The sequence below is a fragment of the Chelon labrosus genome (assembly GCF_963514085.1).
Source record: "Chelon labrosus genome assembly, chromosome: 3".
NCBI lineage: Eukaryota > Metazoa > Chordata > Actinopteri > Mugiliformes > Mugilidae > Chelon > Chelon labrosus.
The window spans coordinates 22266173-22293659 of NC_140339.1; the positions used below are offsets into that span (position 1 = coordinate 22266173).

Sequence of the window (27487 nt, forward strand, 5' to 3'; positions counted from 1 at the left end):
GGAAGCACCTCACCTAGCTGTGGCTAAATTTACACAACTACCTGCCCACAGGGAGGGCACTGGAGAGGAGAGCAGAGGTGGAAGTGGAGTGAGGATGGAGGGCAAAATGGGGGAAGAGAGAAGGAGGGGGAAGTGTGTTTGTGTGCAACAGAATCCAATGCATGACATGTTTAATTAGCCACAGTGTGTGTAATTTACAATTTGAATCCAACTCAGATTTGAGATTTGCACCCACAACGTTGTGCAGTTTAAATGTTTGTTATATATCCTGCACCTCTTGGCTGGACTTTTTCTTTCTACGTGTCTAAGTTTGCTTCAGAATGTAGATGGGTATTAGGATGGGTTTGGATTTTCTGGGAGTGCCTCGAGAAGTTCAGTAGATTAGTGGGACGAAGCATCTCAGCCTCCGGCGATACAAGTCCACTGAAAGCGCATTCATCTTTTCTGTCATCGGATTCTACTGTGTAGCTTGTGAAAGAGGTGACCCCCATTTTAGAGCATCGCAAATGACAGTGGTAGTGGGACGATGAATCTTACTTTATCTAAGCCATGTACAACACATTTTTCTGAATAAGAAAAAAAGATCATTGCATGTGTTGCAAGTCATTTCCCTGGTATTATGATGAGCTCATTTTTTGCTTCAAGACATTAGAATCTTTGCACTAAAAAAAAATATGTCTCACTATGTGTTTCATCTTACTTAATGAGACAAAGAGGTTCCATGGCAACTATTGTTATCATTGTTGCTATGTGGTTAATTACGAAAGATGTCATTGGAACTGCTTTTTTGGGTTTCATTTTTTATTTTTGCACATTATTGCCACCATATGTCAAATAGGCAAAGACTTGCCTTTCTAATCTTTTAAACTATATATTAACATTTTTTTTTATAAATTTACTCAAAGCCTGCATATAGAAGTATTGAAATCCTTAAGAAGGACAGTCAAAAAGAATATCAACAATTCTAGATGCTCCCCAGTGGCAGGGTTCAGGCCGATTGCCTGTGGGCTGATGTGAAGTGAATGGCCTTAGAGGCTCTAGGCTGGTCTATGTGTGGCCCGGCTGGTCCAAGTCAGCAGTAATGACTGGCTTTGGCCAGCATGCCTGTTAATGTGAATGGGGTTACTCTGGGCAACACCTTTTCAGCTGGGTCCTATGAAGTCCCCAGTATGGTGGTCTTTGTCCACACAAGGGCTGTCCTCTCAGCAAAAAGGGCTTCTTTTTTGTTGGGACTATCAACTGGTGATGGATTATACCCACCCCCCTTTATTCATCCGGGCAGACTAACAGACACGGATGCGCACAAGCTTCCACAGACCATAATGCATAGGCCTATGTACAACCATAAGCATCACAGACACAGTCGCCATGTTAAATGTTACATACGCACAAAGGGTTAACATCACCTGCTTTCACATCGGTCATTTATTGTCCCCCTCACATCGATAGCCATGTGATTTTTTTTTTTTTATAAGATTAATCTTCTCTCTCATGCTTCACTTACAGTTTTTACTGTTTGCGCCAGTTCTTCAGCATTTTTTAAAAAATATTTCTCTGTCCTGGCTCTCCTTTTCACAACTTTTACTGAATCTCAAACATATACAGTATTTGTTTGTCTGGGTCCTGAAGATAACAAGCAGGTGAACCTGTACAGTGAGTGGACAGTGTCATACACAGCTGCACAGTCGTTACTTTATGTGGTACGTTATAGCCCCAAATCTTAGTGCATGAAAGTAAGAAGGTAGTGGTAATTGAGCTTTACTCACTTATATATTATCATCTTCTGCCTTTTATCTTGGTCTTGCCTCATTCAGTCTTCATCATTTGCTAGCACAACACACTTCCCCTGTGAGAGCCCCCACCGCTCCAAAGGGGTCAGCCACTTACCCAGGCTGACACAGTAACCTCCAGACGACCTTTCGCTTTGCCAAATGTTATGCCTGTAAACTGCGTGAACTCCATCATGGCACAAATGATGAGAAAGGAATAGGACTGTGTGTGGCACCAAGGCTGAGTTTAGGAAACCCTAGATGTACAAGCCTGCTTTGTGCACTCATGTTGTTTATGCCGCTGTGTGACATATGCATAGGAAAGCAGCAGCGCCTGCCTGTCTGCATGTTTCTGGGTGCGCACACTCGTAGACTGAGTGCAACACAGAAAAACACATGAATAATACATGACATAATATTCTTGGTAATGGTTTGGCTTTTTTTTTTTTTTCGGTGACTAAAATGGTGAAAGGCCAGTCAAGGCGGAATATCATAAAGGAGTAGTTCACTTTTTTTTTGGAAAACTGCTCCCGGTCTAGAAACTGCCTGGCAAATAACACTCAGAGCCAGAGCCTTACTTTTTTCCTGAGGTAATGAGACAAACAGTAACATGTTAATTAGAGGATGATTTTGCTGCCTTTGAACAAAGCCAGGCTACACATTTCCCACAGTTTTCAGCCTTTGCGCTTAGTAAAGCTGACACTTCAGTGAGAGCCAGCATGATAGTGGCGTCCATGTAAGTAAATCAAAATGTTAAACCATAACTGACATTGTTCAAGCATTTATAGTCAGGAAATGATTCGTGCCGGTCTATACTGTTGTGTTTTCATTTGATTACAAACCTAAACGCTCAGTGCGACCTAAAAACTAGACATCTATGTATCACTGGCAAACCTGCTCTTACCGAACGTGTCAGTGGTGTTTTGACCTGAGGACGTCCATATCAGAGTCATGGTTTGAGGGGTAATATGTGTGTTTGAGGGGTGGAGGGCACAAGAGGTCCCCCAGATATGCTGTCATAACCCATGCAGCCGCGCTCTTTGCTATGGGCCTATCGGTAGTGAAGGCAGCACTTAGATATGTTTGTACTCTACGCCCTCTATGCCTCTCCGTTTCTCCCCAGGCACCATGTCACTCCAGGGGCAAACCAGAACTCCCTGGCTGTGCCCAAATACATAACACCCACTAACCCCCCCTCCCAATACTATCCACCACCACAAGGGTCAATGTGCCCTCACCCTACGACGCCCACGGTCCATACCAACACTGCCCTCCAAAGAGAAACAAAGCTGAACTGAAAAGAGACAAAATGGCCCCACACTGCTTCCCCTGTCATAGCTCTTGACAAGCCCAAGCAGAGGACCCCAGAGGAGGGTTTAGTTGAAGATGATGATGACTGAGATAACAAGTCAAGTTGTTGTGTTACAGCACAGTTACACTTTGGCCCTTGTTTGTCCATTTGGTTATTCAGAAGCACTGCGGAGCGAACTGATTCCCATGCATGTCATGTTTAGTAACATGACAGATACTATCAAATGCTGCTTTTTATCAGCCTGTGGAGCGTGAAGGGTAAGCGAGAAGCTTTCTATTCAAAGGAACAGGAATAAACATTCCATTAGGTGTTTAAAAAAAAAAGCCATGAAATATTGTCAGCTAATCAATTTCCTGTTTGGACATGCTCACTTTTAATGAAATGTAGTCAGTTATTAGTCCCTTTCCCATTCTTTCGGTGTTGGGAATATAATTACACTCAAAATGCTTACTCATCCTTCTGCCTGCCTGCTGCCTACTCTGTCAGATGCATTAGGCCATGAAGCGGAAGAGATGAGGAGCCTGTGTCTGTATCTGTCTATCTGTCAGTCCGCCTGACTGTCTATATGCCTGCCTCTCAGATTATCCTGGATCAGGCAGCAGGTGACATAGTGAGCAGGTGACCATCACCCAATTACCAACAAGAAACTTGAGAAGAGCTCCTGTGTAGTTTGCATTTGTTTCCCTCTTCCCCTCTCTTTCATACTTTTTTTCATGCAGCCAAGTATTTAAGTTTTCACTGTTTTTCAAGCATCACGTACTGCTTTTCAACCACACAATGTAGAGGTGGAATATACTCACCATTACTTGTCATGTACTGATATTTTACTTGATTAATTCAGCTAATGCTGAATGTTTAAATAAGTTGAAATTCTTTTTTAAAAAAGCTACTAAAAGGGAGAGCTACAAAGAAAAAGCCCAATTTCCTGATAATATTATTTCCTCAATAACATGAGAAACAATTAGGGAGATGAATGGTATTCATTTATTTTTTTCTTTTCACTTTAAAAATCACAAAGTTTGCAGAAGAAAGACTTCCCTAGTCAACAGGTTATACATAGGGCATGGCCAGTGATCGTGTTACACTCTTTGTGGCCACAAAAGAAGAGGAAGGTAGAGCTTCTTCTCACCTTTTGTTAGGTGCAGGTGGGTTAGAATTACCGAAGTGATGGGATTTATGCTCGGTTGTCTCTGCATTTTTTTCTCCGGCGAGGTAGCGGAAGTATTCTCTGAAATTGCCAGCGCAAATGTGATGATAGTTTGCTTCTCAAATAGAAAAGCACATCACCTCATTATGGGGGGTTTTTGGCACGCTGAAGTTAACACTAGTTCCTATAGGTTCGGGAAAAGATTTCCCACACAATGCAGTGTAACTTTAGAGGTGTGAGGGATTACAGCGTTGGGAGGTGATTTAGCTTGGTTTAGTGAATGAACAGACCCGCAAGTCTGGGAAATATCCACCAGTCTCAGCTGTGAAACATTCTGCTGCCATTTTGACCCTTGGCTGGTTGTAGAAATGGGTCTGGAAATGGAGGACATTGACCCGGTGTTATGGACAGAGGTGCACATTAGTTTACAGTGGCTGCACTGCAGGCGTGCTGCTCGGGGAAAAAGGAATTGGCAAAAGGTATCACCTCTAATGTGACCACTCTCTATGGATACTGGGCAACCTTATTTATAAAATACTTTGTGTAGTTGTTATGCATCAATACAATAAATTGAATGCCCTTCTCATCCATGAAAGCACATAGCCGGATTGCTTACTCATCATGTCTTCTGTAATTTTAATGGTTTCAGCTGAGTGTTACAATGTTCAGTTTCTCTCAGCTGATTGACTGAGTAGGATTTATAAAATTCACAACAAATTACAGTAATGACTGTGTTAAGTACGTGTTTATGGTAAATATCCTGTCACTTCCATGAGCATGTCCCAACATCAGCTAATCTGAATGGAACAGCCAGGCCGGTCGTCATGTGTTCCAACAAGGTGTTGGGTTTCCCATAGTTCTAAGCTGTACAGTGACACGGGCCATTTGAAAGTGTGGCTAAAACTCTATGGAAGAAATGACTCGTTAAATTAGCACCTAATACTCCAGTCATTAGCAAGCCGTTACCGCCAATGGAATGCTTTTGATGGCGCTGCTTTGTGTGAGTTGGTCACTTGAAAGCTGCGGCTGGAAAAAAGTTCTCCGTTCGGGTCTCGGAATATTACAGAATTGCATTATATCGTAACACACGTAACTTAAACGCAACAGAACATTCAGAGCAGTGATTTGGGGACTTTAGTGACCCATAAAACGCCGATGTCATATCAAAGCTGTATGCGGAGATTATAACAACCGAGCAGCATGAAACGGCGTATTCCTTAAGAACCGGGTCTATTCGAGTGTTTAGTAAGCTGAAGGGAATTGTCCATTGTGGGGTGATATTAGTAACCCTCTTAGGCAAAGCTAGTCTGTGGGCCGGCCCCGAGGGCTCATTTCAAGTGCTTAGCGCTCGTTTGGAGCTTTTCACCCCTCACCCTGTTGCCAGCATGGTCCCAGCCCCTCTGGCTGTGGAGCGGAGCTGAACCACAGACCTTTACCCCTGCCCGCCACCAGGGAGGAACATTGACATCACGGCCCTAACACGCACGCACACACCATTCGCACACACATAATCACACTAACGTCGTGGCACACATCCATTTTCACATTCCCCCCTCCACCGCTGCACCACAGCCAATGGTCTATTTTCCCGCCGTCCACTCCCATCCAACACCCACCCCACCACCCCCTTCGGATTTTTTTCTTCTTTCTCCACCCTCGTGAAGGTTGCCAGGCAGCAGAGAAAGACTTCACACACACATACACCCCACTATGCCTCTGAGGGTTTTCCGGATGTCCTTGTTTACATCATGGAGTGTGCAGGTCGTAGGGAAGCAGACTCAGAGCCTCTCTGACTATGTCTAAGTCCTACATTGACCTCCATTCATTTGGCGTCAGTGCAGATGTTCATGGGACCACTGCCATAGCACTGCTAAAACAAGTGGACTCCTTTTACTCCTTCTTTATTTGATTGTCTTCAACCATTTAACAGTAAAAAGAAAGTATTTTGAGTGAATATAAAGTAAGTTTTCATGGGCCTGATACCCGGTAACGAGGACCAGCTCTAATATTGGCTGTCAGTGATGTGTGTGATGGTCGCGGACTGTTACCAGGCTGTCTCTTCCGTCTGCGTGTCAAACCGATCGATTGGTTTTGTCTGCTCCTCCCTCCAACTTTGATGTTACCATTGATTGTTCTCATCTGCCCCTGAACTCAAAGGTTAGAGGAGCTGAGTTGCACTTCTGGATTGCTTTGACCTTCGCTCTGCACATGCTCAGTGGGTTTACGGAGCCCTGAGCCAAGCAGACACGGTGTAGCCAGGCCTGTGGGTGCGTGACAGCCAGACAACGGTGTGATGTCTTTTTTTTTTTCTTTTTCGGTTTCTTTTTTTTTTTTTACTCACCCACTGAGGATGATGTATATGTGATTGATTTTTCTCCTACTCCTCTCTCTACCGTGTTTCCGCTGCAGTGCACTAAGCAGGACTGAGTCCAGGCTTGATCAATGCATTGTTTTTCTTTTTCAATCACACTCGAGTGAGCTGAAGACACGAAAGGTTACGCAGGTGAGGTTTGGCAGGGGTGGAAGCAGAGCGGAGCTTCTGGAGGGCCCCCGCAAGGCCAGTGTATGAGTTTGAAAGGGTGTTTGTGTGCGTGTTAAAGAGAGGGAACGACTAACACACAGAGAGAAGTTGAACAAATTCATCGTGTGTGTTTCTAACAATTTCCTGTTGCACCAGTGTTAGTTTCTGCTGATCGTGTATCTCATGTTTGTTCTCCGACTGAGAATCCTCGCCTCTGTGTAACCCTACCTTTACCACCTTACATTAAATTACAGGTCCTTCACAAGAGTCTCAGTGCTCACCTTCCTCAGATAATTTGCAGGGCAGCATGAAGACTACTCCTCTTCTTTCCCTTCTTTACTCGCCTCGCAAACGATTTTCTGAAACACAAACTGTTCATAGTCTTCAACAGAAATTAGACAGCTTGAGTATGACTCACCTCTGACCTCTCACCACAGTAGCCTCTTTCGTATCAGATGTGAACATCAGTGATATAAATCCATTTAAAAAAAATAAGAGGTGGAAGTAGTTTACCCTGGAGGTGTAAGGACCATTGCGTCCTTCTGAATTATCTCTTAGTACGGATGCTCCTAAACCCCGTACCCAAACAACTAGTCATTAAGAAAAAGATAAGTATCTGTGGGAGTGGAAGGGCTCTCCTAAAGCTGGATGTCTTGAGGGGATAAGGACATGGCGGGCAGGGCCGGTTTAGAGGGCTGGGCTGGGCTGAGCTGGGCTGGGGTGGGAGTGCTCGCTTTGACCAGTGGGTTTCAGATGTCATGGCAGATTCTTTCAGGGGCAAATTACAGGGTTTAACTTCCCTTGCTCCTAGAATGGCAGTATTCTGATTTAACTTCCTCGATAGACACTCGAGTAACATGCTACTCAACACCATTGTCACGGGCACACTTGACTGCGGAGATACTTCACCTCCTCTCACGCTCTCAGCAGCTCTTCAAGACTTTGTTCGTGGAGGGCCATTGGCAGCCATTCAAGCCGGTTCTGGAGAGAGCGGAGCCGCGTAGCCCCTCTTAAGCTTTATAGTAGCTAGCATGTTGGTGTTAGGGGGGTTTACATGAGTGGCCCTCATTAACCTCTTAGCGTCTTTGTGCTTTGAGTTGGCACTGGGCTGCTCCACAGATAAGCTTTACTGCGGAACAGCTAAAAGACTTGATTGTATTGACTCTGGTATTAGCTCGGCATAATCGTCTGTGTTACAGTAAAGCCGTCAACCCAAGCGCAAACACGTCCAGATTTTCTTTGCACATTTGTGCATGAACACACACTTCCTATTACGTCGTAAATGCGTCATTTTGTGTCCGCCCACAACTCTTTTAAAACATACAGCATATTCCCTGTGAGGTGTAACAGACCTAAAGCTCTCTGAAGCATTTAGCAACACGCTAGCAGGTTTACTCCATGCTGCCAGTGCTGAGGGGAGTGCTGAAGCAGCTAATGCAATTTCAACCCAACATGGCTTTCTGTGAATAAGCATCACTGAAGTGCACCATCTACTGTATGTTGATTCACTGTAGCTCTTTCTTTTTGCCTCATAAAAGGGATGTAACAGTCGGCCCATTCCCTCTCTCTCTCTCTCTCTCTCTCGCCCCTTTCTGCAGAGACTACATTTGCCCCCAGACTTGTCTGAGACGGTGAGTCGTGTGAGCAGGGGGGAGCTGGCAGGAGCGGCTATGGCGGCTCCAGCCTGTGGCTCCGGCACTTCCGGCAACAAACACCTGGACTTCTAGTGCTCCCACACAGTCGCCACGGGCAACCAACACCTGGAAAGCTGCAGCGTTGTCCTCTTTACAGCAGTGACCGGTTTGTTCCCTCGCCCACGTAATGTCAACCACAATAACCCTGCCAGACATTACCACCTGCCAACTGACCCAGCCGGGGGTGAAGATCTAAACATCCTCAGTACCTCCTCTTATAACAGACACATTTCATCCTATAGTTCTAATATTTTTTTTTATATAAACGTTCTGCACACTCCTGCTGGTTCGAACTCTGAAAGCTGACATTAGCACATTCCGAGCTGTCTTTGGAAACTCACTTAACTTATCTTACTAGCTAAATTTTTATCCCAGCGGTTTGTTTTTTCCCTGCAAGTTGCAAGAAAAAAAAATGTGAACCCTATGGTGTTTTGAGATGTTACATGACTGGCAGAGTGACTAATACATAACCAAAATAAAATCCAAGGTAGGGAAGTATTGAATGTTTGGTACATTCTGTTTGTTCCATTTCTGTCTCTGAGGGAATTTTGTTTGCAAGTAAAATATAATCATAAAATGTTTTCCGTCTTTACAGACTCAGTCTCGGCAAATGTTAAATAATTTAACTCAGCTCTGGGCTTACTTTACAAAACAAAAGTCCGCTCCTGCCTAGATTCACCGTTTACAACGGTCTAAAAATACAGTTTATTTTGGAGGATGATGAAATGGGATTCTGCAAAATGAAAGAAAAGAACTGCTTCAGTTTAATCCACCACAACGGCATCTCTGAGAAATCTGTGCGAATGTCTCATCTCTGGTCTGCCTGGCTGGTTTTAGGTTCGAGGGGAGATGCCTCCATCTGACCCTGAGACTGTGCCGGTGAGTGACGTCTACCTCCAGTAAGCAGAGCCGAGCAGGAATGTGGGCAGAGGGTAGGAGAGCTGGATTTGGGTGCAGGCTTCACACCTCATCAGGCATGTTTGCTGGATGAGCTGCTTTGCCATGACAAGTCCAAAAGAACAAATTAGGTCAAATGGTGACATGGAGAAATATAGAGGAGCGGGAAAAAAAAAAAAAAAAAACAACATGAAAAATTTAATGTTTCATTTTTGTTTTCCTCCGTCTACTGCTAATGCCAGTTTGAATATTGTTGCCTGTAAAAGCTGGCAGTATTTGTAACCGTGTGTAACACGTGTTGGGAGAGGGTAGTGTTACCTGACAGCTTCATACGTGACTGGAGCTCTCTTATATCGGGTTTACGTGGGGGAGAGTGATGACATACACAGGTCTCCTATAGAGGTGAACCGAAACGCTTGTGTTGTCAAGATAAAAACAGTGTTCCAAGTCATTGTTGTTGACGCCTTGACATATTCAGGGTACACTTTTAAGGTAGATTTAAATAGAATAAATTCATTTTGGCTTGTGTTTTTGTGCCATACTACAGTTATATCTCCTTTTTAGACTTTTTAAACCTGCCACGTTTCTATGTCACTGTGTGCTCGTTCAACTTTTATTCAGTCACTTCAGGATTATTATGTTTTTGGAGTTTTTTAAAAAAAACCTCTGTAAAGTACATTTTATGTGAAATTAATTTAGAAAACAGAGAACTGCTGCCAGTCACAGTAGTCGCATTGAAATAAGCATTTAGAATACGACGTCTTATTCCTGACTGACAGCACATTTGTCAGTGTCCTAACTTCTGTGGGTTCGGTTTAGCCACAACTGCTCTTTTGTATGTAGAAGTAATTAAAGGGAGCATCACACACACATCAGTACATTAAGAAACAGTGCACTGTAATCAAAAGTACGCAGATATTCAGTTTTAATAATATCTATATCAGATTCCTTCTTTCTTTTTGCTTAAAACTCGGTGCATGTTCATTCCAAGTTAAGAGATTAAAGTAGTAAATAGCTTGTATTTTATCTGAATGAATTCTGCCGCAATAACACATAGGATGATGTTCATTTTACGGGACCTACTTTTTTAAAGTGTCGTGTGTGATTGAGTCACATTTCATGACCGAAGCTGCAACGGTTTTCCTTCAGTTGCTTTTTGCTGAGCCTTTCTGTTTCTGTTCTGTTCTGAACGGCCATCCCATCTTAAACAGGAAATATGTTATTCAACCACGCTCAATATGTTTCTCTGAATTTTAGATTTAATAAAGCAGGCCTATCTTGATATGTGTTACATTATAGATTAGATAATAAAGGTTGAAGCACTTGCCAAATCTAGTTTACAAAATGCACAAAGCTGGAAAATCCTTTGCTTTTATAGTAATGAAGTCAATGATACTTCACTCCCACAGAGAGCCCACAATTTAACTGCTGACTCTAAGTAGGAGGGCGCGAGCTTCTCCTCGCTGCTGCAGGCATTCAGATTAAAGTTTCTCCGGGCCAGAATCACAGTGTCTCATTAAAAAACACATCAAAAAGTACAAAGTTCTCGGGAACTTTCGCAGACACTTGCGCTGCCCGACTCTGTTGCGAGCGAGAATTGCATTCAAGCCATTTCATCCCAAAGCTGTGTATTATTTAGGCCTCCGCTAATTGCTAGTCTTTCTTGCATTTTGAATCTCCCTTTCATTCTTTCTGCGTAATTATTAATGTCGCTCCTCTGTCTCGGCGCGGCCGTCTAGTCTGCTCTGTCTTCCCCTCCTCAAACAGTGCTCTTCCATTTGTGTGATAAACTGGATTAAATGAATAGAGAAATTGCATTAGCTGCAGAAATTGTTTTTAATAAAATCTTCTTTAAAAAAATCTGATTAACTTCCAATCCTCAAACTTCTGATTAGACTATTAAATATTGAGCGGGATGTGTAAATTCAGTTAATCAATTTAGCAAGATGTTTGGTGCTGTTACATGCTGTGTGAATGTTACCTGACCTCACTCTCTTTCCCTTTTAGATGGTCCACACACACACACACACACACACACACACACACAACCCCTCCCCTGCTGAGGCAGCAAGTGAAGCAAAATAACTCACTCTGCCACACAATCGCTCCTCTGCCTCGCTCTAGGCTGTGACTGCTTTATTCCATGACTTTTTTCTCTCTCTTCCGTGCTCCCTCCTCCTCCTCATTGGTTCTGTATTTTTTTTTTTCATACCATCGTAACTCTACTAAAACAAGAGCTAGTGATGGTGAATTGCTTGACCTTTCTCATTGTGCGGTGGTGTTGTGCTGTGTGGTCTGTGTCGACTCGGTTCAGCCCCATACATCAAGAGAGGCTTGTTATTTTGGAAACCTTTGTTTGGTGGGAATTGGAAGTGTTGTTATGTGCATTACAAGCTTTTTTTTTTACCCCCTCTCTACTGGCGTTGGTCAGGGCTAGAGTTGTTAAAAAATTTTATGCATCTGTCAGATTTTTTAGTAAAAACAGCAGGGACCAGACGAAAAGGCTTTCTTTAAGACACAATTTTACTGTACAAAATGTTTTATAGTTTTCACAAAATACATTTAGAAAGCTCCATTTTAAATAAAATTAAATTGAAATATTTAAGAGACAGCGTGTAGACGTTTCTTATCTCAGAAGCAATGCTCAGACGTAAACCCAGTATGTGTCGATGTTCTACGTACACACCGAAATAAAAATGCAAAACTCAAAAGAGCATGACAGATGATGCTAGAAAAACCCTCCCATGGTCTTCAATTATAAATAAGGACTGCGGGGTTCGACTGCAGTCTCACGAACTCGAAGCCAATGTAATTGAACAGAACGTGTTTACAAAATTTTGCAACACAAGACTAGTATCTTTTAAAAAAAAAAACAAAAAAAAAAAACATTGTGTACTAGATGAAATACAAAGGCTTTGGTCTGTTTTACAATCAACAATGATTAAATCTGATATGTACTTGTAAACAACTGCCAAACACTTAAGTTTAAAACTCTGTCAAGCAATGTTTAATCATAATTATAGGAATTAAATATTTCTAGTTGCACTTTTTTTTTTTTTTTGACCATAGGACACTATAATACAACTATACCTAAGAGACAAATTGTACCTGACCCTAAAGAAATGTATTTTATGATGCATGGAACATTTATAGAATATTCTCGGGGATATAAATGAAATCAACTTTTATTGGAGAAATCTTTCTGGAAGATTTCTAGGGAAGACAAGTACTTTACATTTTGACATAAACAAACTGGATTATATCGAAGACGCAGTCTACCATTTACAGACTACAGGTTTTCTTTTACACCTGTTTTTCCACGTTTAGTGTTCTTCGTGGTGATCTAGAGTCAATCCAACCACCGAAGCAAGAGGTCCAGGTTGGGTTGCATGTCGCACCGTCTTTGCACACGCCGAGCTGCTGATAGTGATCCGTGTCTAATAAGCCACCAAATGCGGGCCCCGCGTCAGAGAAGCCAAGACCCCAGCGTCAGTGGGTGGATCGAGTTTGAGTTTCCTGCTAAATATCCATTCATAAGAAATAAGACCAATAAATAGTTGTTGTTTTTTTCTTTTTTTTGACACAGTAAGAGTCTTCCCTCCAGCTTTTTGTCTTTAATGATATGCGACAGCGTCCAGAGACCATGCAAAGGCTGGTAGAAAGTCTCGATATAAGCAGATTAAAAGATAGTCGTGGCAGAATCTCTCAAGTTCTCCTCTCGCAAACAAACGCAAGACCAACATGGTTTTCTAGCAGTCCATCTATCAGTACTTGATCTTGGTTTTTCATATTAACATACAAATGGCCATTTACAAACACACCAGAGAAAAAAAGGAAACAATGACTGAAGTTGGAAATAGAAAAAAAAAAAAAAAAAGAAAAAACAGATAAGTTTTTGTTCCGTAAAAATTTAACACCGGGCACTTTACAGAAGTCCATTTTTTCCCGTTTTGCCACCGTTGTTCTCTCTTCCAAGTCCTCATTTGAATGTGCCTAGAGCTACATAACAGCACACTGTCCCACTGGAAAAAAAAACCAAAGCCCAGACGTCCCAAGGCTCTCCCAGAGTCTCTCTAGTTCTTGCTTTCCTCCTCTCCTGTCTGCTGCCTCTTCTCAACCCTCTCTCGCTTCTCTACTCTCCTGTGCCGTGTATGTGTGAGGAGCACTGCCGGAGGGCGATGGTGGAGTGGGTGGTTACAGGGTGAAGTAGCTCTTCTCTCTACTGTAGTCTTGACCAGTACTGAGACATGTCAGGCTCGCTCCCTGGGACTTGGACAGGGACAGACACTCCAGGAGAGATGAGTCCTGCAGAGACAAAAAGAGCAAGATGTCAGTGAGAGGGAAAAAAAAAAAAAAAAAGGAAAGAAAACAGAAAAGCCCCAGAAGTCTACATGCTAAATTAGATGAGCGAATGCCCCGTGTACATTTAGTGTGACAGCTAACACTGGTTAGCCTCATAGCACCGAGCATTGTGCTTTAAACGTTTGCAAATAGGTAGACGAGCATGGGGGGCTGCCATGAGTCACAATGTTCTGCACATGGCTGCTCTGTAAAAATCCTTGCAAGCTCGATAAATTGAGGCTTTGGCAATGGCATTTAAACAGAGAGAGTACAACAGCAAATGAATCAAATTAATTAGCAATTTAGCACAGAGGAAATGTGGTTATGCATGATTAACTCTTCATGACTATAACCGGTATATATGGCTCTCAGTAACAGCATCCTAATGGGGTGGAACTAAACTATGGGCTGGAGTCGTGGGATTGACATGATGGCCTAGAGTGGTGATGAAATGAGTTTTGTGCATGCAGCTGCAGAAAGAGGACGATGAGGGATGCAGAGATCCTGAGACGCTGAAGCTGCGAAGCTTCCCAGACAGACAGACAGACAGACGGAAAAGGAAAGGGAAAGTTGCTGTGACAGATCACGAGTCAAAGACGGCTATGTAGTACCCCCGAGTTACAAGAAAGGTGGCAGATATTTCAGAGAGTGCACTGTTGGACTTTATGTTAACTCCCAAGCATGGTGGTAAACAATGAACTTTCTGCCTACCTGTTGAGGTGGTACCAGAAGTGGTCATTGATTGGCTGTTCATATGTGCCTGCATATGAGGGGGCGTGTATGTGTCGTAGCTCCGCCCGTTCACAGGCGGACTGGTAGGCAGCATGCAGGAATAAGAGGAGGTCTGGCTGGGCTATAGATGAGGAGAGAATGTTACATTAGCTTAGCCAACCATAGTCTTCAGCTCAGTAGCTTTTCATACCTACGATTTGGTTTTGGATCAAACTATTTCCATGTCATGAAGCCACTCTTTAATTTCAAAATACGTTTGTTTGGCTTTGAGACAAAGTTTAAATTACTCGTGGCGTGATTGCTTCCACTCTTATAATCACATCAGTCATCACAAAGTGTTGCTTCAAAATCAAACATCGAAACTTCTGCAGAATGAAGGATCATCTTTGACTTACTTGCATAGGTAGATTGTTTGCCATGGTGAAGCTGGGCATGGGGGGCAGCGCGCTGTAGGTGTTCGTGAGTGCAGAGTCAGGTCTACCCAGCATTGACCCCGAGGTGAAAGACACTGCGAACGAAAATGAAAGACGTGGTTGAAACGGCAGAAAAATCGTGCATCGTACTCCCAAGTGTGGGGCACCGTCTCATTAGCGCTGAGCGGTGCGTGCTTGAGGTGACGCTTTTTTTTTTTTTTTTTTGACAGCCTGATAGGCCCGGACACATACTGCATGTGCAGCCTGAGAGTGTGTGTGTGTGTGTCTCAGGTGATTGACTTGTGAGCATGAGCTTCAGCTCTGCCGGTGTGCCCTCGTGCCTGATTCGGTAATTACGCAGATAGTCAGCTGAGAAGTTTTGCGCAATCATCCATCCAAAGGAAAGCACCGGCGCTTCTTCATGTGAACTAGAGCGCACAGCCACTGAGGCCTCTTCCCCCCTTTTACACTAGTCTGCAGACGGTCGCGTAATACTATTTGGTAATATTTAACACAGATACTGACTGAGTGCAACCCACGGACAGTTAGATGTCTTTTTTTTTTTTACAGATAGTATATTAGGACTATTGCGCGATTTATATGACTACAGTATAACAAATAACAGTTTGCAGAATTATTTTTGTTATTACTTTGAGTGAAGGTGTATAGGCGGACCTACCCGGTGTGGTGGGCTGAGGGATGGCCTGGTAGACGCTGGTGCTGAAGCTGCTGCTGATGGGAATGTGACTGGAGGAGTTGTTGGCCTGGCGGCGCTGGTTCCGCAGCTTCTCCTCTCGCCTCCACTTCGCTCTTCTGTTTGAGAACCATACCTGCAACGAAAACGATTTTTACAGACGTTAATCTCAACGCAACATTTCTTTTATTTATTTTTTTAAACACACACGCATATATGTACATACAAAAATAAAAAAATGTAAAAACTTCACTCACTTGTATCCTTGCCTCGGGCAGGTCGATTTTTGCCGCTAGTCTTTCTCGCGCGAAAACATCTGGATAATGAGTTCTTTCGAATTCTGCAACGCAAGAACAAACAAAAGTGTCAGCAAATGAGGAATAGATTAGGTCGGGGTTAATAGAGTTTCTGCAGAGCTATTAGCTGAATAAATGCGCCTCTATAAGGCCATGAATTCAAAGCGGAAGTAGGTCCTCCTAATAACTTAATAATTAGACCATTCCTCTCCTCGGTGTAATAAATCACCAGAAATCTAGCAGCGCGCGCCGTTTGTCTTTAATTCACACATCAGCGTGGGTTTTAATTGAGAGAGAGGGAGAGAGAGAGAACGTGGCTTTGTAAAAACAATTATTTAAACGTATAAATTGTTGCTCTCTGATTATTTGACCTTTTTCCAGCGCCTCGATTTGCTCCTGTGTGAAGGACGTGCGATTTCTCTGCAGCTTCCTCTTGAGCTGCAGCCGCATCTGTGTCTCCTCTGAGTCCTCTCCGTTCGAGCTGATGGAGTTTGTGTTTTCCCCTGCACCGTCTTGTTGCTGGCAGCCATCTGAGAGAGAAGAGAGAAGAGAAAAAAACACATTTAATGGAAATATACATTCACTTAAGCTAATTGAATAATTAATTATCAGAGCTCTTGTTGTATCAGCCTACAGCTAATTGTACAGACCGCGGTGCTACATCATTAATTAAAGCCCCCATCATGGTTAATTTCATTCAGAATCGGAGGAATCATTGCAGTTCCTTTTTTTTTTTTTTTTTTTTTTTTTAAATGTTGCCAGATTACAGACGACAGCCCGCGTGAAAGGGAACAATATGAAAGGATAAAATAATAATAAAGGCTTCACTGTTTATAAAATATTGTGGGAAAAAACGGGCTGTCTGAGGGAGAGGTTCCGCGTACTTTTCGTGCCCCAACAATGGCGTGTGTTCTCAAAAGGTTAAGAGAAATGTGACAAGATGTGGCGAGCCTCTTTTCAGGGACTATGAAATGTATTAAAACCCCAAACTCTCTGGCTCCTCCTTTTTTCTTAGGACAGAGCAGCGCTTCAATGGCCGTTCCCATATGGGCGTTGGTATAGCCATTGAGGTGACCACCAACTTTTGAATAGGAGAAGACGCTTTTCAGAATGATACAATGCCTTCAGGAGTAAGGGAAACCATTAAACTATGGACACTGCCAGGGACGAGCGGTGAGCCCTCGGTGGGTGTAATATATGGGAGGGGAGGTGGAGGGGCATTGGAGGAGATGACAAAAGGATCCTCTCTCTCTGGAGGCGCACAGGCTATAGTACTTTGGCATTGTGCGCACGAGGATCCCAGTCAACAGAGCTTTGAGTCCAGTGTGTTAACCCTTATCCACTACCATCATTAATCACGTCCCCCGGCCAGCTACACGCCAGTCAGGATTTCTGTCTTCAATTGGAAACAAATGAGTGAGGAGAGAGCATGCAACCCCCTGAACAACCAAAATAAGGCCAATCTATTCACTGCTCCTGCTTGTCCGCGGTGGGCCCAAAGGCCCCTTCACTTGCAGGGCGAGGCTTATCGACTAATGTCTGTCTTGTTGTTGGACATCATTATCACACCGAGAAGTTAATGCGAAATTAAGCAGCGGGTGCGTTGATGGAGGGAGGTTTATGTAATATCTCACTGATGTCTGCATGGAGCCACGAGGAGAACTCATGATGTGGCATTTCAGCTTTTTCTTTTTCCTTTTTTTTTTCTATTTTAGTTTAAACGGATTGGAGCAGTTGAGGCCTTGAGCAGGAAGAAGTTGGAACAGGTGCAACGCGCACCTGTAAAGCAAACGCATCCACGCACAGGCATCTAATAAATTTGCTGAAGCTTCTATAAAATATTACAATATTTTTTTTTTTAAAGGCGTGTCCAATCATGTGAAATCAAGCGAGCTCCTGATTTTGCTGAAATGGATTTTTCCTCTGCTTTTTGCAGACCTGACAACATATTTAGTGCGTCTATACGTGAGCCTTGGTTCACTGGAGGAAATCTGATGCGACACGTTTCTTGACAATTTCCCTTGCTGCATAATGGGCAAAGTATTCTTCTATAGGCCAATAGTTTGTATCCACGCTATTTGTTTCTTCACTCCGGATAATCCATAAAAAAAGGAGTGAATGTGCAGCTATTATCCGTCTGCCAGACCCACTGACGCTAGGATGGGATTTGTTTTCTTTATAAAAGCGCTGGGAAATAAACTCATTCTTTAGTATCACGATGTCTCAGGCAGTGAGGCGGAAAAGCAGGAGCAAAAAAAAAAAAAAAAAAGAGGGAGAGAGAGAGGGAGATACCGAACCAATTGCGGCACCTTTCAGCTGCTGAGACTGGATCAAAACACTCTTGAGAAACCGCTTAAAACTGAAAGAGAAAGTGAGAGACTAAATCCTATAGACGGGATTTAGAGCCATATAGCCAGCGAATGAGAATGAGAAAGAGATGAAAGACGAGATCGGCGCGGAGTTTTTATGCGCTCCTCTTTGGATAGAGTTGTCTTCTTTTGGGGCCCTGTCACTCTCCATGTAGCCATTATATCTGCTTACTCGGCTGTCTGATGGAAAACATATTTTCGCTTTCCCTTAAGAAGGCTGGTTTACTCAAATACAAAGAATAAAAACCACATTAACAAGTCATTATTTGATTATTAAAATGCATCATTACTATTATAATTATTGTTGTTTTGGGTGTTTTAAAACTGGTGATAAAAAAAATCAAATTAATAAAAATAATTTCATGGAATAATAATAACGATAATAATTATAGTAATGATAATATAATAATAATGATGATAATAATATCGAATTGATTTAAAATATTAAATTAACATGTTAATCCGTTCGTATGATCTTTTACGCTTTTTGAAGGCAGCTCCACGTGTCCGAATGGACATCCAGCAAACGCAAATTATTATTTCCTCCACTGAATTCCAATACTTGCATTTCCGATTGTTGCTGCTTTTAAAGCACATGATGCCTAATCGTTGTACGTTAATAACAATGTCAAATCAAAAATAAAAAAGTGGTGTTACTCGTAAGAAAATGTGCTCAGTGTCTGGCCTTCTGCAGGCCGACAGGAAACCCTGTCAAGTGGAACATTTCCACAGCAGCCTTAGCATCTCCACACTCCTGCATGTTGCCATAATGAGAGACAAAGCCCTCTCTAATGAGCAATTACACGTAGTGCGGACCGTTCCCATAACCAATCATTGCGTGTGAAGGAAAACATTCCTTTGTACTAATATCCCCGCACACAGCTCCCCGGCTCTGCCTCCCCATCAGGAGGGGAGGAAAAATCCAGGCTGTTGGATGGACACCTCTGCTGAAAGGACAAGCCGCTGTCACGCACATCCATGTCTGGGACAGTGGAGGCATTCAGACTGCATGCATGGCCTATGGCTTCCCCTAATCGACTATTCTTAATTGGGGATCTTGTTCAGGGCATCAAAAGCATGTCAGTACAATGCCTTCTTGCGCACAGAGTCGTGGACCGGAACCACTGGAATTATGCGCCTATCTCCAAACACTGACTATGAAAGTCGAACTTTTAAATTTAAAAAAAATTTTTTTAACCATAAATGTTACTGAATCTGAGAACCCAAATCAGAGCTATGTCTCCCTTCGTCGATACAATCTCACAACCGTGCATGCATCAAGGTGTCTTTATTGCCACTGTGTGATAATGAGGCTCACCTTGGTTGGGCTGCCCTGGCACTGATGTTCCGGGGTACCAGCCGGGCCGGGTCCCCCAAGTTCCTGTCTGACCGTTGAGCATTCTCAGCTTGTCATACATGCCATCTGCGCCCATCTGTTGCTTTTCACTAGCCAGGTTGCGGAGGACTCTGTTTATTGATGACACCTGAATGACAAATTACATATGATAAAAGTGAGGATTAGGATTAGATGGAGCGTGTCTCGGTGTGTCTCTGCGTGCGGAGACACAAATATGTGTGTGTGTGCAAAGACATCACAGCACCACATATACACACACACACACACGCGCGCAGACATGCACCGTGTAATCATAATAAATCTGCACGGGAACATGCTCCTGCAAGGCGCACAAATGGACAACGAGCTCCTTCTAATTGAGTGTATGTTTGGGTGATCACATGCGCAGCAATGCGCGCCCCACACTTTGAAGCGCACTGCATTTAATAAGACTGAATGGTTGGGTGCTCATCTCCTTTTCCTCCACTGCATGAGAAAAAAGTCACTTCATGTGGCAAATTAAATCATGCACACAACTTACAGTCAATGCACTTACACTGGGTATATTGTCGTTGGTGCAGATCCCCTCCGACAGAAGTCTGTCACGGATCTCCCACGCGAAGATAGACGGACACTCCCGCTTGTACTGCGCGATTTTCGCGACCACCTCTGGAGTGGCGACCCTGGGCTTGCTGCCGCCAATTGCTCTCGGTCTTATGGAGCCAGTTTCATAATATCTACCCAGGATCTTGCTCACACAGCCGTTGGATACCTGGATAGAAAACAAAAGACACAATTCACATACATTATTTACGACTATTAGTGGAAATTCTAAGATGGCTCAAATAATTATCACCTTTTCACTGTCCAGCACTTGGACTTCATCATGGGTCTATAAACACAGAAAATATGCCTTGAATGGTATATTAGCCATTTATTCTTTATAATAGCAGGCAGACTATCCTTTTTCTCGGCCAGCGAAGGAATGACATATCCATTAAGTCAGAATTTTACTGGCTTAAAACAATTATCAAGTGCCACATGAATCATGGATTTAACATGACAATCAAAGCGCTTTGTGGTTTACATTTTGTTAAACGGTTAAATTATTTAACTGTTGTTTGTATTCACTGAAAACAAAGTCTGTATAAACCTGTTTTCTGTTCAGAAAGGTGTGTTATAGTCACCTGCAGTATCCTGGAGATGTCGCAGGGTCGAGCGCCACTGTGAGCAAGTTCAACTATTTTCTGCCTGGTGGAATCCGGCAGCGGTCTACCATTAACAAACACACCACCAAGCTGGTTTACGCCACTGTGACCTACATGGAGACAAAAGCACCGGTGTCATCGAATCATACCACGACAGCAATTAAAATAATGTGAGAAAAGCAAATGATTCTCATGTAATGGTAAGGAGAATGGCTTTAAGCGTTCAGGATAACCGAGTCAAAGACGCGACATGAAGACATCATACAGAAGTTGAATACTTTTTTTTTTTTTTTAACAGTCATATGGTTGTGAAATAAAATTGATCTTAAATCGGTGTGCATTGATGAAATATTATTTTTAAGAAGCTGTCACAAAGCTCGGTACATCCCCCCCCATCCGGAGACAAACATTGCGCATTTATCTAGCAGCACATGCAGAACATGGATTAAACCACAGCAGCATCACATAAACCGAACCAAAACACATAAATATGTTTTTTTCCAATAATAAATTAACAACTCGGTCGGTCGTCTACCCGGAGAAAACCGGCAAACTTCGGCATTAAAAGACTCGCACCGTTATCCATCCCCTCCTGCACAGCTGCGCATCACCAAATACCAGCACCTCGCTCATAAACTATCCGCTAAATAATAACCAGCAACAGTTCCATAAAAGACGACACTGCAATAATGTGTTAAATTAGCTTTCATTCTAAAGCATATCGCTTTTCGGAAAGTGTCATTAAATTAAAAACAATCTATGGTAGTCCTTCAAAACACACAATAATTACGCATCAAGGAGACAATAGGACAGTAGCTCCAAAATACCAAAGTGTATGTTTGGTTATTGTCTAAAAATGATAGCCTTTTTTTTTTTTAAAGAAATTATCCTTAAATTGTTCTATGGCATCTTTCTAAATCACAGAATAAGCCCGCAAACCTGAAGCCAAATGGGAGAGCTGACTCCCCGGAGTGCCTGAGCTGCTCTCTGTTTCTCCGCTCCCTTCCCCTGCGCTGCCGCCCGGTACATTGACTCCGGGAGCAGAGGCTCCTTAGCAATAAATAAGCTCCAAATATAGAAGAGGGGGAAAATATGATGAGCCTGCCTGACATTTGTCTTTAAAATAAAGCTAGCTGCACGTCAAGTTTGAGCTTAATTTCTGGAAATAGGCGGAAGTCGCCTCGGATCATGCATGGGAGGCTAATTGAAAAGATCAGTTGGAGCACTTGTGGCAGGCATGTCACTTTATGACACCGCTCTGCTTTTGAAAATCGCATCGTCACGACAAATAGTAGCATGATAAAACGACCCTTTCTGTCTGCATTTGGATATCACTCAGACAAAATTGGACGCTACTCGTTTACCCTCCGAGGGAGACTTCGTTTTAAGGTGGCCAGGGGCTACGCGCGGCCACACAAACGAGGGCGCGCCTGGATTCTTAACATATTAAAAGTGACATGCAGTTTTTTCCCCCCTTGTTTGTATTTGACAACAAATGCTCACAGCCACTGCAGTCCTGTTGTGTGGAAGCGGTGGGCGTCTTTACTCTGGAACGTGCCATGGGACTAAAGGCAGACTTTATTTTATATAAATGACAAAAAGGGGCCTGTTTATACATGAGTGAAAATAAACCTGTTTAACTGAGTAACATATCCCTTTTGGAGCCTATGTGTAATAATCTTCTAGTGTGGATCTGATTGATAGTAAATCCATTATCATCCCTCCTGCTCTTTGGTAATTCCGGGATTAAGTGGAATTAATAGACTTCTTACACTGAAATTGGCCTACCCACATTAAGCAGCCCTGCTCTGCGGGTTCCCTACACAGCTCCTCCATCACATCTGATTTGTAACTATCACATAAATCCTCCGGATCGATAAAACCGTCAGATAACGCCATCACATAAAAATCAAACCCTCCTAAGGTTAAGTCTTAATCATGACACAATTCCCTCAAGTGCCCGGAGTCGATCTCGCCCGCTGGCGCTGATTATGCGCCTTGTATTCTATTGCAAGTCGACTAATAGGAAAACATATGGTGTCAATTTGGACGCTCCCCACCATATACACCCAGGAGTTATTAGCACAAAAGCCAGCGAGGCCGTCGCGACCTTTAGACAACCCAAAGGGCCGGGCCCAATGATATCTCCTCGGCAATTCGCACCAGACATCACACGCCAAAGCCAGGGGAGCATCCCATTAACATCAATCCGCCGAAAATCAGGAGCGCTGGGTATTGTACGCGGCTTTTGATAAGGTCCTATCATCTCTATAATGGACAACAGGCAAGAAAAAAAAAGGGGGGGAGAAAAAAAGCTCTAATGCCACCAGTTTTCTTTTTCTTTCTCTTTGTGTCTTTTCTTCTCCTACAAACAATCCAACCATCACGTGGCCCCAACATTGGATTCAAACATATTTGGACTGATGCGCACAGGTTACAGCACAGACACGTCATCAAGGTATATGGAGAATAATGTAATAAAATTATCCCACACACCTTCATCACAGATGTCATACACCTCTTGTCCAGCAGCAAGAGAGAAAATGTTTCATGTTTATCCTTTTTGGTTTCAACACACACACACACACCAAGACACACATTCAACTCATAGGGCCACTTTTTTTTTTTTTTTTTTAGTTATTTTTATAAGGCCTGCACTGTAAAGCAACTGCCAATGTTTTTGATTGGCACCCACGACAGTATTGGTTTGTTAATATTTATCATCTCCGCTCTGAGCTCAGCCCCGCGCCTACATAACAGTGAGGCCCTGCGGTTATAATACGAGCATTTTCTTTCTAGTTCATGCTGTCTGTCCGTGAAGAATATGGACTAATCTACATAAGACATTATTGCTATTCCTCATGTTTCATGCAGGGCTCTTCTCCGCGCGGCTAATCTTGTATGCAGCCTGGCAGCCAGCTCTAACGCTAATGCAGACGGCTGTGCAATTATTTAATACCAACTCAAGCAGAAACAAAAAATCTCCCTCTCAACCCAACCCCCCCATTCTGCCCCCTTCTCTCCCTCTCTCTCTCTCTCTCTGGAGAGAGGAGACGTGTGATTAACTTGTTCAATAATAACTTGCCTACCTATCATTGCAAAAAATATATATATATAAATGAGCTGCAATGAAACGGCCATCAAATAACTGAGAACATTTCCTCCCTTCACCTCAAAGTCATGCAAATTTCTCCCTGCATATACAATTTTATTTATCTGTCTACAAAGTGTTTCTAAAGTGCCCTTAGAGTAATTGGGCTATAACAGCCGCAGTGCAATAAAATAAAATAAAATAATAAAATCAAATAAACAATGTCAGTGGGTGTTGCTTCCATGTGCAACCACGTTGCGGTTGTAATCAAGAAGTTTCAACATAAAATGTAGGACATTAAAAACAACTTACTGTTCTGCATCATTGAGGCTACGCCAGACTCCCACGTGGCTTGGTTGTGGTATTCTGAGCGTCACAAGGAAATGACAAAAAAGAAAAGGTGGTTAGAAACAAAAATCACAAATGAGCTGTACATGTCTTTATTTATTTATTTTTCTTTTGAAATAACATTATATTAAAATACTTTAAGTTCTCATCTGGATCGACTTGAATTCTGCGGATCTGTTTTTTTTTTTTTTTTTTTAATTTATTTATTTTTTAAAAACATTAAAGATGCATTATGAATTTTAACATCCTCAGTGTATTGTAGGTATTTTAATTAAACTTGCCTGGAAACAGAGTTGACTGTCCACTCTATAACAATTTAGTCAATCATCTGCCGTTTTCACTACTTAATGTCTCCCTATAGGACAAAGCAAAACAACATATTAGCACAGCCACAGCTAAACTGGTAGTACCTTTTTTTTTTTTGTTGCTGTTGTTTTTAATTTGGTTGTTAATTTGGCCCACATTTACAATTAACCTACACATCGCTGCCAAATCAAATAAATTCCAAAATGGACGTGGGGCAACATGCATTCATTATTAGGCCTGTTTCCGAAAGCACTTGTCAAAATAAATTGTAACACTTGTGATAGTGGGCCCTTTTCCTGCACTGTTCCTTTCAAGGCCTGGTGTTTTCTTATAAAGAAGTCGGCCCTCGTCGTCCCAGCAAGAGGCTTCTATCTATATATATATATATATATATATATATATATAATTTTTTTCTTTCTTTCTTTCTTTTTTCCAAACTTGATAACCCTCCTCTTGTGGAGTCTGCGTTGGAAACTGTACAGTGACACACGCTGTCTACCTCGCCTCACTGCTCTGCAAAAGTCCAGACCAGGAGGGGGTACAAAGCTGTTGTACAAAGCCTGCTGGACTCCAACAATGCACCCCCTTCTCTGCCTCCGTGTACCTCAAACCCGGGGCGAAAACTCGGCCTCCGCGACTAGAAACACGCAGCTTCCCCACTAAACACACCAACAAGTTCAGATTAATACAAAGAGCCGGAGGCATGCATCCACCCCCTCCGGGACCATTCACACACACTCTCTTCTCTTTCTCACACACACGACCGTGACCCCGGTGCCGCTAGTGCGTGAATGTGGGTTTTGTTTGGCCTTCTTTCATAGGAGGGGGAAAAAAATTTTTAAAGGTAATTTCTTGTTATAAATATTTGGTGGTTATTTTGTGCTGCTGGTGCGGGTTGTAAAGCGGGGTTTGAAGACACAACAGCGCAGTAGGGCGCTCAATTGGAAAAGACAAATGCATTAAAGGAGCCGTTGAATGGAGGGGAGCAGATAAAAAGGGGGCCAGGGAGGGAGAAGTCTGAAGTTTTCATTTTCTCCTCGCCGTGCAAAGTTGTGTTGTTGTGTGCAGAGCAAAATGGCCTGTAATGTCGACGTGTAACAGCCTGTGTTTAGTCCAAGCCTAGTTTGTGAGGTGCACGTACAGAGAGCCGCCATTACGTTTAGATTGCAGCTTTCTTTCATGTTTTAACAAAACACGCTGCTCGGTCATTAATCAAATTCAGATTCCTTCACACTGGCCCACATAGTCTGAGTTGTCCTAAAAACACTAAAACAACTCCTAAATAGTATAATACATTTAATTATTTTTAGGATAGCCATACTATGTTTGAGTGGAGGCAGAAAAAAAAATATATGAATAAAAATAAATACACAATGGCTGGTCGGCCTGGACATAATGCACTGCAGCCAGTGTAGCTTTCAGCCCTGTAAGATCCAAGTGGTTAATCATTTATTTAAGGTCGAAAGCTCAAACGTTGTTGTTCCTGAGGTTAACTGCGATCTAATCTGCATTTCTTTTCCCTTAGTAATCCGTAACAACAATGTCTTAATTCAACCTGCTTATTCTGCAGCGCTCACAACATTCATATGCACAAGTAGTCCATGTAGGCCTTGGCTACAGTGGAAGTCCCAGAGCAAAGTTGGAGGAGTGGAAGAATGGGATATTTGTAAAATGTCAAATAGAATAAAGAAGCCAAATATTGCAGAATATAGTGAATTAGAGCCAACAGGTTTAATCTCAACTGGGACTAGAGGAGGATTTATTTAAAATATTGCCCGGATATATTTTTATTATTTAAACTATGCAGTTATAAAATGTGCCCAATTTATGTCTGAATATGCAAACCAACAATGTTCAGTTAGAATAAATTAAGGTGCGTGTTTATTTTATTAGTTTCGGTACTTTTTGCACAATACATTTTTTAAAAGAAATTGTTCAAAATTTATGTTTTTTTTTTGTTTGTTTGTTTTTTGTATCTTATTATATTAAATCGCAGATACTATTTGAATCTTTATTTGCCCTGATGGGCTGACGGGCTATTTTGAAAAATTCTGAAACTTGACTGGCTAAAATACAAAAGCAGTTTAAGTCGCTGTCATTAAAAAGTACAGACCGAAACAGCTTAGAAACAAGGAGGAAAGTTGTATTTTCTCTGGCACGCAAACAAACACGCTTAATCGGGCCTCCTCGGCAAAGTGCTTCATGGAGTTTTTTTTTTTTTTTTTTTTTTTTTTTTTAGAAGGCGCTTGGGTGACTCGCCTGCATGAATCAATCTGACACCTTTCCTCAACGGGTCATTGCGCCCCATTCTCCACGATGATCACTGTCCTGGCCCAACGTGACTTTTTACTCTTTGCTGTCATAAATAAGCGGTAAGCTATCCGTGGGCCTAAACACACAACAACAACAACGTCGAGCTGAAGATAAAGCGGACAGAGACGTTGAGGGCTGCTCCGCACTTTTTCTTTTTTCTTTTTTTTTTTTGTTGAAGTCCAGTCAGAAGACAGGCTGCACAGTCCAGACGATAAACACCCACAACCTCTACCACTGAACCTCAACCTATACAACCGAGAATAAACGAGCTGTAATAATAATAGTAATAATAATATTAATAATAATAATAATAATTCTAGCATTTCATAGTACAGACAAACTTTTCGTTAGGTTCTCACCTTTTTGGGGCATCCTGCGTCGTTGTCAAAGTCCTTGGTAAACTACAGGCTACAGCCTCCACACCAAAGAAAGAGAGAAGAAGAAGAAAAAAAAAAAAAGCCGACCAGGATCAGTCTCTCTCGGGAAGTTTAGAAGAGGAAAAATTAGTTTCCAGTGGTCTTCGGCGGAGACGGAGGGGATATCCCTGCGAAGGAGACAGAGATTGACAGTGAACTCAGATGTCAGGACGCACGGAGTTTGGCGAGGATGTGCGCTGGCGTGTGAGAGAGCGAATGAGAGAGTCGGGAAGAGAGAGAGTGGGGAAGAGAAAGAGAGAGAGGGAGAGATAGGGGAGGGAGGG

General features: G+C 42.6%; 2 protein-coding genes across 3 annotated transcripts in view; one reads left to right on the top strand and one right to left on the bottom strand.

Annotated features, from left to right (window-relative positions):
* elp4 (elongator acetyltransferase complex subunit 4) overlaps window positions 1-11167 on the top strand; it is a 49845-nt gene extending 38678 nt beyond the window's left edge. The window contains exon 10 of the mRNA XM_084541661.1: window positions 8348-11167. Within this exon, the coding sequence (XP_084397787.1) occupies window positions 8348-8476 (129 nt within the window). The 3' untranslated portion in view covers window positions 8477-11167. The remainder of the gene's footprint in view (window positions 1-8347) is intronic.
* Window positions 11168-12349: 1182 nt separating this feature from the next.
* Window positions 12350-27159, bottom strand: pax6b (paired box 6b; the record flags this gene model as incomplete). Of its 2 annotated transcripts, XM_084574963.1 has the most annotated exons (12): window positions 12350-13645; window positions 14393-14534; window positions 14809-14921; window positions 15506-15656; window positions 15778-15860; window positions 16188-16346; window positions 19504-19669; window positions 20078-20293; window positions 20378-20413; window positions 20709-20839; window positions 24133-24186; window positions 27147-27159. In XM_084574963.1, 12 exons carry the CDS (start codon window positions 27157-27159, stop codon window positions 13560-13562), a joined length of 1350 nt encoding a protein of 449 aa, XP_084431089.1. In that variant the 3' UTR covers window positions 12350-13559. The 2 variants fall into 2 exon arrangements, with proteins under 2 accessions (XP_084431089.1, XP_084431090.1); XM_084574964.1 differs by lacking the exons at window positions 20378-20413; window positions 27147-27159 and having other exon boundaries at window positions 24133-24183.
* Window positions 27160-27487: the final 328 nt, after the last annotated feature.